Source organism: Haliotis asinina, chromosome 16 (assembly GCF_037392515.1).
Source record: "Haliotis asinina isolate JCU_RB_2024 chromosome 16, JCU_Hal_asi_v2, whole genome shotgun sequence".
In the NCBI taxonomy this organism is placed as follows: domain Eukaryota; kingdom Metazoa; phylum Mollusca; class Gastropoda; order Lepetellida; family Haliotidae; genus Haliotis; species Haliotis asinina.
Window position 1 is genome coordinate 38,789,340 of NC_090295.1, and position 18,105 is coordinate 38,807,444.

Consider the following 18,105-nt stretch of genomic DNA (forward strand, 5'->3'; position numbering starts at 1 on the left):
CACGAGATTTCTGAGGGAGACGTAATCGTAACCATATAATTGCGTAATCTTTAGTTTCCATGGAAACCTAATAAGAATTAGAAAACGGTAAATAAATCTAAGACTTTTATTTGGACCATGTTCTCAACCAAAATAGTCCAATGATTTCCCGGTGAAATATTTTCCATTTTTAGAAAGGCAAAGAAATTTATCTCTTTAATCGAAAGATGGTTTTCGAATGAGCTTATGTCTCCCCGATGGTGTGTGGGTTTTTAATTCAGACACGATGCCTTTAGGACCTGTCTTCCCGCTGAAAGGCCGGAGCTTATTTTAGAATCTTCTACTATGTTGTCTATTAAAGAAGGGAAGGTACTGAACATTGATTCGGAATCTTGATATTTGAGAATGGCCATAACACGGCTTCAGCTTGAACGAAGTTTGCCCGCTGCATAACCGGTCTGATTGTTTTACCCTAAAGTAGCTTGCATGTGCGATGTAATATCCATCGACTCATAAACCCGCCTTGCATTTTGCGTCATTTTACCAGTGGACGAACCGCCTTGATTTATCGCCACCATATTTCACGCTGTTTAGCTGCGGAGCTGTAACTAATTTAAGGCCCGGATGGACTAAGGTGGTTTCCGTCTCCCTCTGCGCGTCGTCAACTTGCTTACACGGTGATATTAAGAGACGGATCCCAGCTTATAGCTGGACAAACTTCGTCATCTAAAGCTATCACAAGCGTTTAGTTTCGGAGAAGGAATAGTCCTAACGTTGTAGGGTCAGCACTGTCTAATGTTTGGCGATTGTTCGTCTTTATTGGCGGAGTTAGGTGTGAAGTTATTGTGGCAGTTTAATCAGACGCCAGCGCGAGGAGGGGTGTTGATGGCTCAGTATGGTTAAAGCAGCATAAATATAGTTTTATGTGTGTCAATAAACCGAACTGGTATTTTTGACGTGACGCCTCCACTCCACATGGCGCCATATTGGTAATGGATGCTTAAAAAATTTAAATTAATATCTTACGAACGTATTAGTCGAGATAATACGCCAATAACACTTTGATATTTTAACCAATATAGTTCACTTTCAGAATCAGAAGACTAAATATGTCGAGCTTTGGAAATATTCAATGTGTATTTTTTGTTGAAAATATGTATTTTATTTTTCACAAGAGACCCTTCAAGACTTTTTCGACGCAAATTTTGACTCGAGATATCATTTCCATGTGGTTATAGTTGTTTACATTTATTAAATTACATACTGATATTGGTTTAGATTTATTATTTTCATTTAAGACAGCCATATAGTAGAACGAATATTACTCAGTGCGACATTAAACAACAAACAAACAAACAAACAATTAATGTTAAACTGCTCGGTATACTAAAGCATGACAGAACCGTGATGGACCTGGGTACAGTTGTACAAAGCGACGTTAGCACTAAGGTAACCGTAACCCTCATACCTTAAAAAGACTTAAGTTAGTCTTAGGTTCTTTTCAACAACGTCATTTTGTTCGGGAGACTTCGCCAATCCATCGGAAGAAAACGCAAAGAATTTAGGCTAAATAAAACAGTGGGATGTCTCTCGGGCATCGGTACGTCGCTTTTATTTAGGCGCGTAACAATTTTGTTTACTTCCATTTAAAAAACATAATTTTGACTTCCCGATCATCCGTTTGTCCACTATAAGAATGAGTGAGAACAAGTGTGACTGAATCTACAACTCATTTATACTTGCTAAAAAATCCCAAGCTGTATTTCTGAGAGAGAAAAAAAAAGTGAAAATGTGTTCCTTCCTCGTCACTTATTTTGTATCGTAAATTAAATGAAAATTCTACCACCCTCGTCACTTATGAAAAAAATGCCTGAGAAACATTTATTTTTTTTCATTAAACCTTATCGTAAAACCCCTTTTCCTAGATTTCTTTGTACGAGAGGTCACGAACATTGGTTTCGAGGCCAAGACACTAAATGTGTTGTTTCCACATATTCGCATGCGTATGGTCACCGAGGTCCGAACATCACCTGTTGTATCATTCTCCACGACTGAAGAGGATAGAATAGTCAGAGTCTATTGTAACAGACAACGTCATCGAATCGTTCGCAAATTGTCTAGCTCGGATGCTCGGATGCTCGAATGTTTCTTTTCTGCTTTCAGCGTTATTCCAGCAATATCAATGCAGGGGATACCAGAAATGGTCTTCACACATTGTACCCATGTGGGTAATCGAACGCGGGTCTTGTGCCTGACGAGCGTGACGACCGGACGCTGACCATAAGACTACCCCATAAGACCTACCCCACCACCCCAGTCATTGTGAGAAACCCGCTTTATGAAAGGATACCAACGACATTTCACTGAAAACACTGAAATATAGATGTTATTCAAAATGCATTATTAAAACGCGAATCAATTCATGTTACCTTCTCTGGCATTAGTTAGCACGCAGCGATACACGAACAGTGCAATGCGGCGTAAAATCAAACTCACTCATATGGACGCATGATCTGTTTGTGCAGCCGCGATAGATGAAGAAGGTTAAAGTGCGTTCGTGTGATGGTCCCGTATTTCTCTCATATGGGATTTACTATCAATGCATAATGTGAATTTATAGCATTTTTTACAACTTTATGCAAAACTCTTAACTGCATATACGTCTTTCATGTACGTGTTCAATCTACCAATAATATTTGAATAGAAGAGTTTATATCATTGCATGTTTTATTAATAAATTTCAAAAGCTTTAATTTAAACTGGTGATATATAAAAGCTATCCAGGCTTCATATAGCATAGACATGTTCCGACTTCCATGAATTTAATACAGGTCGTCAAAAAGTTTATAAAGGTTCTTGGAAATAAACTGACACCCTCCAGTGTATATCTGTGTATATTTCCTAACGTGAATAAACATGATCGCGAGATAAGGTGAGATGTACCCTCTTCCCTTGCGAAGTCCGCGAAACTTTGTTACGCGCCTGTGTAAGTTAACAAGGGTATCAGACTAATAACGTACCAATGACGACGTAAACAGTGACCAGAATTAAATGTGGTATGAAAGCTTCAAATTCACGCCAGTTTAGATTCACACCAATATATAAGAGTGCCTTGTGTCCCGCTCGGTATGACGTCACAGCAACAGCACGGGCGTTCTTCATACCGCCATTGCTGCCACCGCAGGACAGTCGCGACCAGTCGATAAATTAGATTAATCTCAGCTCTCTCACCCAAATCAAGTCATCTCTCAACCAGGGCGTTCCACATCTGCCTGTTATTAAGTGATAAAATCTGAGCTTGACAGGCGAGGTGAGCCCTGTTTGTAAGTCGTTTTAATTGGCTTCCAGTTATTCACATTTTTTTTCGGGCTAAGGCGTTCTGACAAAGCCATTTAATTTGTTTACTTGCTACATAAACACAAGGCCATGCTAGGCAACTGGCAGTTTTCATATAAGTCACTCTTGTGAACGACTGGTTTATAATAGGGATTTTTTATTGTAGTTAGAGCAATTTAACAAACTTCATCAAAACTGACTTTGGGCTACTTTATAACGCTTTTCAGGCGGCCCTAACCATGTATAACAGAATGATGAGTTAGGCCACAGACGTAAACGCTTGAGGTACAAGAATAGCGCTTTTATTAATCCTAATTCCGGTAAATGGATCGGAATGTGTCTGTGTGTCCAGCTCGTCATCAGCCTCGTTCTGAATTCCATGACAATCCCGAGTTATAAATGATCGAATTAGGGGGTTACCCATAACACTTCCATCACTCACAAGCAAACTCGGCTCGTTCATTATAGATATTACCCTGATTTGGTCCAATCTGACAACGACTGAATAGCTGCTCCCAAACATAACCCAATGTCTACACCTTCCGTTGTACGGCTTATAATCCGAGCCCTCATCGTTCTCCTGCTGTCGTCTAGAACCCAAACCCCGGTCTGCTTCAATATCCAGACAATGACACCATCAACACGTCAGACAAAACTTATTCAGATTTTTCCGGTTTTTAAAGTATTGGCTACGTTACTTTATGGTCCGGTCCGGGTTAATTGATCCGAATTCGAGAATAAATCCGGAGCCAAGCAAAACGTGACAACTCATTTTTCAGCTGAACTGCCCTGGAACAATTGATGGGCGTTACAGTTCAGACATGCAATTGTTTTGACATATACGTTGAGGATGTGTTAAGACCTTTGCGCTCTCGCGAACAGCACCATCAGTCATTTCTGATACTGTTGAGCTCCAGACAGAATGGCCACGACTTGCCCTCTTCCTTGGTGCAATGTGGGTAATCCGTAGAGGCATATCTCGAAACGAGCTGTCTGAAAGTTGAAAGTGAATCCTTAATCGAAATAAGACTTGCAATTGGCATATTACTCCTTTCCGTGATTTGAGGGTGTTTGCATATTTAGATAAAGAGAATTTACCCTTTGCGTACAAGAAAACACGTCCGGGAAATGCCATGGTCTAGTCAGGGTCTAGACGCTGTAAATAACTCAGTGTGAATTTAACAAACATTCTACAGACATCAGGATAATCAAATATTATGACAGGCATTCATCAGAAACCTTGAGCTAATAGATGCTGAACCAAATATGCGCTGAACCAAATATTATAGAAGTGTAACTTTTGGCGTAAAACTAAACTCACTCACTCACTCACTCACTCACTGCTAAGTCAGATATTCAAACCTGTCATGTCAGACTTCAAGGTTATAAAGAACGCTATACACACTTCGAGACCTTAAAAAGACACAGGAAAAATGAATCAATTTTGGCGCATTTGTCTTCAACGGTTAGCAGTTGTTACGATGGAATACTTTCTAACATAAAACTTTTTTTATCGTATTTTGTGATATTTTACATTTAGGTTATGGTAAGAAAAGTAAGGTCGTGATTTTTGATGAGTCGTGAGAATTTATGTACACACTTGCCGGAATGTTATTGGTTCAGCCTTCAATCAGGGGCACTTTAAAACGTGTGTCGCAATCTACCAACGTAGAAACGTTATATAATGTCAACGTCATCTCCGTTCACGTCAAATCGACGCGCGTTAAACAAGTACACGTCGATATAAAAAACATCTTTTGGATACATAAATAATATAACTGAATTTAAAACAGCCTTAAACTTCAAATAAAAGATAAAATGGCAGGTCATTTGTGGAATCTCTTTCCCCAGTCATATTAACACGGTAATAAAGCTAAGAGCCATTCGCCCATGTGAGGCTGGAGATGAAGCTGTAAAATCTGACATCAGTTATGTATAATTTATTACTTAAGATCCACTGGAGTCGATAAGCGTCCAGTCTCAGCTTGCTTGGGGACGAAGTGGTGGCTTGGGGTGGGGAGCGAAAGGAAGGGGGAACTGAAACATTATATGGTGGTAGAGTGAGTGAGTAAACCTTTACGCCGCTTTCTACTTCATGGCGGAATGCTCCTGGAATAGGCTATACGCAATGTACATCCTGAAAATGTGAGACATGGAACATTTCCTTTGGTCTTCTTGCTTGTGAATTTGTGGTCCGAGACGTTTACTTCTACGTGTTGCTAGTATCGTTGTAAGCATATATTATTTACACAGCCGTTGTCTGAGATTCCAGTTATTGGCATTAGCAAATCTACAGAGCGCTCCTGAGGTTGTCGGGAGCGGAGTGTGCAAATTAAAGAAATGAGGAATATACTTAGGAGCATGGCCACTGCATTCACGCATCAATATCTCATTGCCAACTGAGCAGCAGGAGTAGGTACAGTTTGGTGATTAACAGCAGTTTGAAAACTGAAGGTCGTCAAGAATACAAACATCGATTGGCTCCCATAGGCATAAACACCTATCCAACTGTCAGACCTCTCGTCCGTAGTGTACTGTGTAATGACTTCCTGTCTGATCAAAGAGAGAAGAAAAAGAAAAGTAAGAGCTCCGATTGTTTTGAAGACATTGCAGTTTATAGCAGTTTGATGTTAAGGCATAGTTGCGTTTGAGTCACTGCCGTTTAGAAAGAGAAAAACATGAGATGTGTCAAGGAATTCCAATGGTTGAAAACATATGGGAAACTTATGCACATTTGATTTGGTGCAAAACCTATCTTGGGACCTAATTAACCACCTCACTCCAAGTAGATGTAAATTTAGATGTAAGTCCTCTGTGTAAGAGAAACTCCTTTGTACCACTATTTATTTTGTATATGTTATGCGTCTTATATTCAGACCACCAGCACTGACACCAAAAAGTTATAATCTTGTGATCTTGACATGCCGTTGTCTTACGTCGGGAAAAACAATGATGTTAGAACGCTCAGGTAGTCTTAAGGAAATGTATGACACTCACGACTATCTCAGCGCTAAGAGGGCATCGACAATCTAAGCCGTTCTGTTCTGCTAACGTATGTCATAACATGAGGCTAATTTTAAGTGGAACTTCCGGGTATACGTATAGGTTTCAACAGGATTCTGACTATGTAGCAAGAATGCTTGTTGGCAGCTCACGATTGTCGCAGGGTTCTGGTTGCCAGGCAACTTCATTCCCCGCCGTTGTGTGCTATCTTCCACCTCAGGCTTGACTATGCCTGTATCAGTATTCTATGGTCTATATTCTGAAGTCAGCATATACTACCCAACAAATTCAAAAATTTAGGTTCACTTACTTCAGTCAACTGTTCTAAACTAGATTTTTGCGAAAAAATCCACTCTGTTTAATGGTACTGTTTACACACGATGTATTGTAAAACATATTTGCAACGTTCAAAAGATCATTATCATCAATTGAATAAATGATGGTCGTGAAAACTGGCGAATTATTTTGTAAATTTTACACCCAAACTCAAAATGATATTTGCACGTTTTTCAGCAAATCTGATGCATGTTCCTCGTGCAATTCATCAGCATAAGGTTCGCAGTTGGTTCCCATACGTTTGTGGAGAAATGCATCTTCGATGTAACCATATGTATAACACATAGTGAATGCTTAAAGTGAGTCTAAAGTTTTGATGGGTAATATACTTTATTCTGTATTATATCTTTCACTGTCACATTATGTTATGTACTAATTAAATTTCAGATATCTTCAGACGTGTTTAACTATTTTTAATGCGTTTAACTAATGACCACCGTGTTCGTTTTTCGACAGTTGGCTTTTCAGAGGTGGAGATGACTCAACGGTTGAAGTCTTCCGGGTCGTTCAGCAGCGCCTTCAGCAGGTCCACAAGCGCAACTCAAACATACAGCAACGGCAACAGCATCAGCACGCAGACACTGGACAGCATGGAACAGGTGTTTGACGACGAGGACGTTCAACTTTAAGAATACAGTGTAGACATATGTAGAAACGGCAAAGTGAAAGACAACCACCTGCTGCAAGATGAATGACCAAATTATGAGTCGCTGATAATGAGATTATGGAGTTCCAATCAGTTGGTTGTAAATTAGATATGGTCAGTCACCCTACGTGTAACCGTCACATTTGGCACGTGTCGTTAATTGCCCGGATGAATGAGAAATCGCTGTCCGAATAAGGTTGGCAAAATTCACTGCTGTGGGCTCATTAAGTAGATCTCGTGGTGAAACAGATCCATTAAGGTTGTTGATTGTGGACGGTCTACAGAATAATCCCTGTGTCGTACCGATGGATAATGATCACATATATGCTTGTCAATGACGTTTCTAGTGTTAGTGTAATGCCAAACTAAGGGCAAGCGATCATGTGAAGGATCCTTGTAATGTCAGTTGTCAATGTTGTCGCCAGTGTCACGTAAGAAAATTCACGTCATGCATGTTTAAACACCGAGCGTATAGTAAAGGTGTCGTTGAACCGTGACTGGCCCATGTGATCTAAGAGTGCATGAGGAGAAGCGGTAGCGTGGACGCTACCTTTGCTTTCGGATTTAGAACAATAGACTCAAGAGAAGTTGAGAGGAATTCAGATTTGAAATGATGCCGTCAGAGTCTGGGCGGACAATGAGTTGTGAAGAAGGGAAGATATGAAATAGTGCTACAGCAGTGTAACTTCAAACGAGTTTGGATGGGCAGTGAATGGTTGAGAAGAAAATACAGATCTGTAAAAGAGTTTATTATGACTTCTAAGGCCGTGCTGAGACAATTGTGAAACCATTGGGTCACAATATCTGCAGGTGTTCTGATTGTGTAGTACAGTCCTTCAAGGTAACATAATCATGTTAACTGTTTACTCTGAAGAGCTGACCGAAGTTTCTTCTGAATCCAAAACCAAATGTGTATGACTTTCTCTGTATATTGAATTCATTTCAACTGATAGCTGCTAAAGGTGTTGTGTATAATTTTGTCGCACCTTCATGTCATAAAGGTGTTGAATGCCTCTTATGTTCTTTGTGACATGTCTACTGTAAAGGGCATGTAAACGACACCTGATTTAACTTTGTCATTTACGAATGAGACAATGACAGGTTTCTATTTTCTTTGACGATTTTCTCGCTTCCTCGTATTCGGTCGCCATGATGATTGTTCTGTATATTTTGTAATTGTCATGTTTGTGGATAGAAGAAAAATGGACGCCATGCATATCTGAATGGAAATCAATATTTTAATAATTATGCATTTCTTTCATTTCTGTAACTGCTTTACATTTGTTTCAAAATGACTAGATAGCTGACTAGACGAAACTAGATGGAATTAGAGGTCAGTTCTTGCCAACATGTGCTCCTACTCAGTGTGACGTGGCCATGTGGCCTCGTGGTTATGGCCGAGGTGGCCATGTGGCCTCGTGGCTATGGCCACTCACATCTTCATTGTATATATGTAAATACTTTCATAGAACTCACCTCTGTGGATGCTACTACTCTCAGATGTGGCTTTATGTGAGTGTGTGGTTGATCAAATACATTGTTATTTATGACATCATGCAAACCACTTATTTTTTACTCACACATGTGAATGCACGAATGTAACAGCGAGCGTTCATCATCGATTGTACGTGCATGGTGCGAGAAAATTATCATCGTCTACACAGAGGTATTGTCAGTCATGATTTATCATTATAATGTTATTGTTCTTGAAGAAAATGTTATCAATGCTGATACTGATGTTATCAAGATTATCCACCGTTGTCTTACACGTTATTGCAGAGTTATCTCCCATGATGTGTTGTCATCGTAACCTATGGCGTCATCACCATCGCGTCACAGTGACCCCATTTAACATCAATGTATGTAAAAATATGTTTTTAGCTGTAGACACGTGAACGTAACATTGATCACAATTTGCTCAGTATAACCGTTCAGTGTCGCTAAATTCGTCTTTTTATACATTATCACGTGGTAGTGATGACATCATCACATGATGATAACATTTCTTTATGTGCTCGTATGACCTATTTGTATCGTATTTCAGTGACAATTATATTTGATTTTCCTTTTTGCTACGTAAAACCTGTATATATTACAATGCCAGTTTCAATCTCGGAATGATTTATGCCATTTCAAAATGCCTAATAAAGTTTTCTGAAGGCGATACAGTATATTTGTTGGCCATTGATACCTATGGCTTGGCAGTCGATTCAAGTCTTGTTGAAGACGTTGACACATTATGGCAAGCTAACACCTCCAGCAGACATCAGCTGTAATCATTACAACCATGGACACTTGCCAAACCTGTGTTTGGTTTTCTTTCTTTTTTTATTATTATAATTTCCTTTTTTTCTATTTTATTTTTTGTATGGTTTAAAACGTCAACTACATATCACTGTTTTCCTTGTAGCAATGTATGCTTATCCCATTCAAAGGGGAGTATTATAGGAAATATGAAACGTGATATATGGATTTACAATGTAATTTGTTTTTCAATTTAAACCCAGTTGTAACCTGTCAACAAAAGAGCTTAGATCCATCTATGGGTTTTGCTACAGGTTTGACGCTTGCTTCTGGGAACAGGGCCCAGGTCGTAAAACATGCTTCTCGTGGGAACTCTACAGTTGAAAATGCTTCTGGACGCACTAGTCTGATGAACCAATGATTGCGTTAACCGTGCTGTTTATAAATCATGTTATTTTGTTAAAACCTTATTCAGTTTTTATCTCAGATAACCTTTCGTCAAGATCAGGGTCAGGATCGTGATGGCTCGTTTCCAAATTTAATCAGTTTGATTGAAAACGCATCTTTCACCCCAATCCGATACTTCTCTGTGTGAAAGTTTGAGATTTTGTGTTCTGTGTCGGTCTTCTTTTGCCAAAATCGACGTTCCCGAATCGTGTTGGTGTAGAAATTAAACCGATTCGTTTTTGAAAGTTGAGATCTTACTCAAGCACGAACTCACCCAATTCTTCTTCCGATGTGTCGTTCAATGTCCACACTGTGATCACCTGCCATGGAGTATTTTCTGGTTCTTCGCGCAGACGTATGGCGGTGATGACATTGCCCTATAATGCCTTTACGAGTGCAGAAACATTCAGGAGTCGCAATTCAATTCGACGACTTGCTCCTCTGAGATGCCCCCGGATTGTGTCACTGTGACTTATTCTCGATGGTTGAATTACTGACATCAATAAACTATATCCCATTTCCTATGTTACCAAGCTGTAATCAATAAACAGATAGACTGACTGGCTGAGACATTTGTTTTTGGCATCACCTTACACACAAGATCATTTGTGGACTGTAACCATTTCCGGACAACATGGAAACATTACGAAACAGTGCCTTTGGAACTGAAATGTCTCAACGCTATATATCACCCCTTTGCAGCAAGGACAGTTTGAACGGGTTAAAGCTGTCCTTCACAAAACGTTCAATGACGGCAATAATGAGTACCTTTGAACAGTATTATCAGCGTTATCAGAAACCTCCCAACATGGTGGAGCTACCTGGAGTTTGTGTCGCTGATAAGCGAATCACGTTTTATGTTCTTTAAGCCACCACCGTTAGATGAAACCATCATAAAATGTCGGCCACTGTTTTGTTTTTATATTTCCGGGTTGCCCAAACTTTGTGTTTATATTAGAACTGTGAAATGAATCGGTTGGCAAATTAGGCCAATTATGACCTGCCTCCTTCCAGGATTAAAGGCGTAACGAATGCCAATAGAACCAAAGCTTGTTTTAAATTTGGTTACTATCACTTCCACCAAAGTTCCACAACTCGACCAACCCCCGAGAGTCGGCATCCTTTTTCTTATAACCAGGTTCGGATTGGCCACCTAAACATAATTATATTGAATTACAAACTCACAGAACTTAAAACTGAAAGCATCTGCTACCTACCTGAAAAGTAAATATTTGTCTGCAGATTCACCTTTAGCTAACTTAACTGACCGGTTTCCATACAACCTTTTGTCAGACAAAATGCATTCGTGAATGCTAGTCGTGCTATGTCAAAACGCTTCTTCTATATACTGAATGCTTGTTTTGGCCACACCTTCTTCAGCTTAACTACGACTGACAGCCTGAAGTAGGAGGGGCAACATGCTACATGTCGATATTTATATGCATGTCCAGACATCTACCTTTTCGGTGCTTACCTGTCAGCGTCTCGTGTTTGTGGTGTGGCTGTACTGTAACACCTATTCGTAACACCTAATATATGACATATTCTACGAACATGAAACAGCCTGAGCTTCATATAGTGTGTCTGACCTACCTGCTTGTTCCTATGTATACAAACACGCAGCGACGGATTCACACGCAAATACACGAGAACACACATACACGTAACGGGAACGAGTTCTAGAAACGGGATTCCCATAATGGACACTAGCCTATCATCACCTGTTGTATACCTGCTAGCACCTGGTTTTACAAGAGGCCCATACCCAGTTACATGCGCAAACACATGCACTGAGTAGATATACTATCGATATATAACATCGACATGGAATAGATCGTCACTTCTCTCTTTCTCTCTCTTTGTTACGAAACCGCGCTCCTTCCGAAGAAGGAGGCTATGTTTACATTCAATTCTCCACCCACGCATACCCTTGCACACACACGCGCGCACACACGTACACACACACGCGCGCACACACGCACATACATGCAGTGTTTCACAAAACCTTATACAATGAGAGCTTCGCAAGTGGCATCAACATGACTTGTCTTGCACGAGATCTCGTGAGACCTCCACTGGTCTAATTCGTACTGATGTCTAGACGACAGAACGTGTACACCGACCGAACCTGAAACAATGTCTCTGTTAAAGTGGTCTGATTATTAACCGTCCCATTTACATAAATCCTAGAAATTTAGTCAGTAGACACTCAGAGTGATCTATGGAAGCCTTGAATCACATTTGCCGGGGCTACACGTCTGCTTGAGTATAGTCCTCTTTGACCTTGGTAGATCAAGTCCACATAACGTCCTGTATGGACATAATCCAGTGACGTGAGGACGCCGTGGCCATATTGTATGTAGACCACTTCCTCTAAGTAGGGTAAGTAGACCAGGGCAGCTGTGTAAGAGGGGTTACACGGTATGCCCAACACGTCCCTGTAAGTTAGTTAGTGGGTGGAAGTGGCCGTGTAGACGTGGGTTGGTGAAGACATTAAACCGTGGACTAATGTAATGAAGTTTCACCAGGGTGTCACAGTGGCCCTGGCTGTTGTATTTGTAACAGCGCTCCGACAAAAGTCAGTGAATGGGTTTGATTGAAATACGCTTTGGGCAATATGTTATTGCTTATTGTGGTGGAACGGTCTCAATTGATGCAAGTCACCAACCTTTACCGTTTTGATGATGGACATACCCTCGGAAAGGTTGTTGACAATCCAATGAAGGACATACGTCATCACAGTGTTGAGTAAAGGTTGTCATACACGCGTATGACACCAGAAAAGTGGACAAACCGTACTCCAGTCTTTCGAGCAATATTCCACCAGCAAAAGCCTTTGGTGCCACAGCCTTTTCAGGGACACTCAGATATACTATTTCATCGAAGAATCAATCATAACACCCCTACTTAGTGTCTCCTACACTGGACTTAGTACTTAATATTACCTACGTAGTACTTAGTATCTCCTACATAGAACGTTTTGCCTCCTACGTAGGACTTATTATCCCTACGTAGGGGGTATTACGTCCTACATAGAACATACTAGAACTGCGTAGAACGTAGTATCTCCTGCGTAGAACGTAGTATCTCCTGCGTAGAACGTAGTATCTCATATGTAGGACTTACAAACTCCTACATAGTACTTAAAATCCCCTACGTATGACGAAGTATCTCCGTCGTAGGACCTACTATCTCCTACGTAGGACTTACTATCGCCAACTTGGGAGTTAGTAAGACCTATTTAGGGCATAACTGTTGTCTCCTACGTAGGACGTAATACGTCAGAATTTCAGCATCCAAGGCGACTGGAAGGTTGTCAGTTCCAAATCTGAACCATCACTGCAAAACATGGAGCCTTATGCAACAGAGCCAGCACGTCTTGCGAGGTGCTACTTCCGGTGCTAATCTGGTTCCGATGCCAACCGCGATATGCGAGACAGGGAACAGATTCCAGATGACAAGCGCTTACCTAACAACCAGTCCTGGCTCCAAATGGCAAAACCGCAATATATGACTTTACTGGACCAGACCAAGCGTACAACCATGCGTTGTTGTCACACTTGTTGACAGTGGTAATCACTGGCTAATTTGGGAAGGGTTAAATCAGAATCTGTATAATGTCACAACACGTTGAAACGCTGAACAAAGTCAAAACGTCAACCTCAGGAGAATAATCAGGCTCGGTCGTCTGCTGACTCAGAAACAAGTTGGCGTATAAGGCATAAGCAGTGAAAGGTTTATGAAAAGATATCTGAAAAAGTAATCAGCTTACGATTTCTTCCCCTCCAGGTTCTGGCATCGTGGAATTCACTCACTCACTCACTCAACCACTCACTCACTCACTCACTCACTCACTCACCCACCCACCCACTCACTCACTCAACCACCCACTCACTCACTCAACCACTCACTCACTCACTCACCCACCCACCCACTCACTCACTCAACCACTCACTCTCTCAACCACACACTCATTGTAACACTATTTTAGTTGTTATGGTTGTTCTCGTCAGTATTCTAGGACTTAGCTATGGTATATTATGTACCATTGCATATTGTTATATTTTCATTACAACCGACATGGACCCAGGTTCGACACCCCATATGGGTACAGTGTGTGAAGCCCATTTCTGGTGCGCACCCCCCTCCCCCCCCCCCCCCCCCCCCCAACCACCTTTGCTGGACATTACTGGAATATTGCTAAAAGCGCGGCATGAAACCACACTCACTCACAAAACAGCCTTACATAATATAATAGAACTGATGCCAAGCATTCCATTCATTTCCTGAAGGTCAGATCAGGAAACGGTCGATTTATACACACAACGAACTCCGGTATGCGTCTATTTGAGTACTGATGGCGTATGTGCTGCTACTGTGTTGAGTTTTAGTGAGTGTACCCTGTGATTACGACAAATGCTGTTTATGATTGGATGTTATGTGTTGTCATGGCGACTGAATACTGTTTTGTTGTCACTGCCGTGATGGTGCCAATAAATGACAACGTGCAAGTCGTATTTAATAACAGAGCCTGTCAACATGTCCAACTCGTCGTTATTAAATTGATCCATTTAGTCAGTTTTGCGACAATCAAGAAAGTTGAAGATGGTTATTTCTTCTGTGCAGTGACACGAAGGAGGAAAAAACGTACCACTTGGTTTGCAGTAAAACCGTTTGCAGCATCTCCGGTGTAACCGCTGTTACACTGATTTAGATAGTTAATATCCCAAACACTACAACGGGCTGACGCCAGTTGGCGGTTAACTCAGCGTTGAAACAAGACAGCATTGGCTGTGTCACAATTTAAACTGATGAAGACACACTCTCTATATTGTAAACATCGATTATTTCGATCTCTTTATAGTTTTTCTTGCATCTTCTCGACACCAGTTTTTGAACTGGATTGCGTTTATATTGTGTTTCAGTTACTTTTATGGCACTGAACTGGCTTGTGGCAATTATCTTGCAAAGGCATGATTTCGGTCTCATGGAATTGCCAAATGTTCCAAAGCGAGTCCCTACTCGGAGTTAAAGAACATATCAGTGCTAAAGAAACTGCTCCATGCCATCTTTTTGCAGTGTTTGTGTTTTGTTGTGTTGCATTTATTGTAGGCTGTAGAAAACGTTTCTCTGAAAGGTTTGGAAGCAGTCAATACACTTTGCGTATGAGTCAAATTTGAGTATGACCTTGTGTCGTTTCTTTGAACAATGCTGACGTTTGTCGGACTGGAGTGGGTGTTTAGTCTCACCACCACATGCACTAAAGTGAAAATGATGACATCAGGATCGTGGTTTCTAAGAGTGAGTCTAGCTTTACGCTGCTCTCAGCAATAGTCCAGCTATCTGGCGGCGTTCTGTACATAATCAGATCTGGACCAGACAATCCAGCGATTGGGATACGACTGCTTCGAAGAAACAATGTCAACTTTATAACATTTTTATATATCGGGACGACTTGTTGCTCAATTCATGCATTGACAATATCTTTGTCAGATGTTGAATGTAGGCCAGGCAGGAGATATCCATTTGTGTTTCCATAGTAAGACCTTTGCATGGCGTGCTCACTCCTTTCAACCGCTGGCATTTCGGTAACTTGGTTCAAAGCCTATGCCATCTCATACCTTGTTTCAGTAGACAGATCGTTCTCTGACACCGGCGTTTAGAGTCGGTCGTCAATCTTAATCGGCACAGCTGTGCATGTGTTGTAGTTTGGGAAATACGGGTGTACGGGTGCCTTGGGTAAACATCCTTGTTCTGGCATCTCATTTACAGTACACTGATATTTGAAAGAAAATTAAGTTCTATGGACAGTCAATTTCTTCATTCCAATTTATGCTACGTTTCGATGTAGATACTAACACCGTTATCAAGCATGAAATAACATGCTTCACAACGGTGTTAGTACCTACACCGAGAGTCGTACTCATTGCAATAAAGAAGTTGACTATCCATAGAACTTGGTTTTCCTTCACCCATACACTTCTACATGCCTTTCAAAAAAGAACTCGATATTTATTTCCTTGTTTCTCGTTCTCAGTTCAGATGCTGACGTTAACACTCTATGGACGGATGTTTGTGGGATAAGTGAAACTCCCGATTATGAACTTTGGGTGAAAGTACCATTCAAATGGGATACCATGGACATATGAATTGTCAATAAAACGACCACCAAGGCTAAACTAAAGTATTCTAAAGACGACGCGCTTTGATCAAGACTTAAGTAAATCCAGCATACTTGGAACAGTATTGACAGATGTTTGTTAAAATATGCGAATTATTCAAAAGACCCAAAGACATGTCAGAATCTTAATACGTCACATAACCTGCTGGGCAAATCTGTGGATGCACTGGGTGATGGTAACTCTTGTCCAGTGAAAGCGGTTGATGCTGAAGGTACAAACAAAATCACCCACAGTGCAATGTTTTCTGTTAGGCGTTGGTACTCTGTCGACGCCGGTACCTGATCTGTTATTTATGCGCTGAAAGGACACACAGGCTGTAGATAAAAAGAAGTGGTCCAATATATATGGAAATAATTATGGGTGCTTTTGGACTTCGTGATTTTCACATAATCACTTCAGAGATTAATTACATATTGCTCTTAATTGATACAATACCGCGCTTTTTCGTTATTCCCTTTTTTATGGATTACAAATGTTTGATTACAGTGTATGCGTTATGTTTGACATTATTTGCATAAACAGTTGCTTTTATTTACTATTTTCCGCAAAGGTATTAACCTTGGAAATGTTTCCCCGTCTGTTCCGACAGATGTCAATACTGCTGTTCGTACAACTAATGCCCATACTATTACTTTGCCATCGATCTCACGTGAAAGATTCACTTTTAGACTTGTTCGTATGGCAGATATGTTTTGGTTGATCAGAGACATTATTCAGTATGTGTGTATACCAATATTTACAATTATTAATATAATATCCATACCAATATTTACAATTATTAATATAATATCCATACCAATATTTACAATTATTAATATAATATCCATACCGATATTTACAATTATTAATATAATATCCATACCAATATTTACAATTATTAATATACGATCCATACCGATGTTTACAATTATTAATATAATATCCATACCGATGTTTACAATTATTAATATAATATCCATACCGATGTTTACAATTATTAATATAATATCCATACCGATGTTTACAATTATTAATATAATATCCATACCGATATTTACAGTTATTAATATAATACCCATACCGATATTTACAATTATTAATATAATATCCATACCGATATTTACAATTATTAATATAATATCCATACCAATATTTACAATTATTAATATAATAGATCCTGTCCACGCTGTCACCATAGATTCATACTGTTATCATTAATGCCCATACTGTCATCGTTCTTGTCCACACTGTAACCGTTCCTGTCCATGCTGTCACTGTTCTTGTCCACACTGTAACCGTTCCTGTCCATGCTGTCACTGTTCTTGTCCACACTGTAACCGTTCCTGTCCATGCTGTCACTGTTCTTGTCCACACTGTAACCGTTCCTGTCCATGCTGTCACTGTTCTTGTCCACACTGTAACCGTTCCTGTCCATGCTGTCACTGTTCTTGTCCACACTGGTACCGTTCCTGTCCATGCTGTCACTGTTCTTGTCCACACTGTAACCGTTCCTGTCCATGCTGTCACTGTTCTTGTCCACACTGTAACCGTTCCTGTCCATACTGTCACTGTTCTTGTCCACACTGGTACCGTTCTAGTCCATACTGTTACTGTTCTTGTCCACACTGGTACCGTTCTTGTCCATACTGTCACTGTTCTTGTCCACACTGGTACCGTTCTAGTCCATACTGTCACAGTTTTTGTCCACACTGGTACCGTTTTTGTCCGCACTGGTACAGTTTCTGTCCATACTGTCACAGTTCTTGCCCACACTGCTACCGTTCCTGTCCATATTGTTACCGTTCTTGTCCACACTGGTACCGTTTTTGTCTATACTGTCACCGTTTCTATTTTTACACTTACTTTTTAAGTCGACAAAATCACTGTTCTAGTCCACATTGGTACAGTTCCGGACTATAATATCACCGCTCTTGTCTACACTGGTATCGTTCC

The 18,105-nt window shown here is 40.4% G+C and overlaps 2 protein-coding genes across 2 annotated transcripts in view; one reads left to right on the forward strand and one right to left on the reverse strand.

Moving 5' to 3' along the window:
* LOC137268595 (metabotropic glutamate receptor 8-like) overlaps window positions 1-7,283 on the forward strand; it is a 151,371-nt gene extending 144,088 nt beyond the window's left edge. Inside the window, exon 10 of the mRNA XM_067803167.1 lies at window positions 7,111-7,283. Within this exon, the coding sequence (XP_067659268.1) occupies window positions 7,111-7,283 (173 nt within the window). The remainder of the gene's footprint in view (window positions 1-7,110) is intronic.
* Window positions 7,284-17,341: 10,058 nt separating this feature from the next.
* Window positions 17,342-17,713, reverse strand: LOC137267765 (aspartate and serine-rich protein-like). The gene has a single exon (XM_067802210.1). The coding sequence runs from the start codon at window positions 17,711-17,713 to the stop codon at window positions 17,342-17,344; it is 372 nt and encodes a 123-aa protein (XP_067658311.1).
* Between the last annotated feature and the right edge of the window lie 392 nt (window positions 17,714-18,105).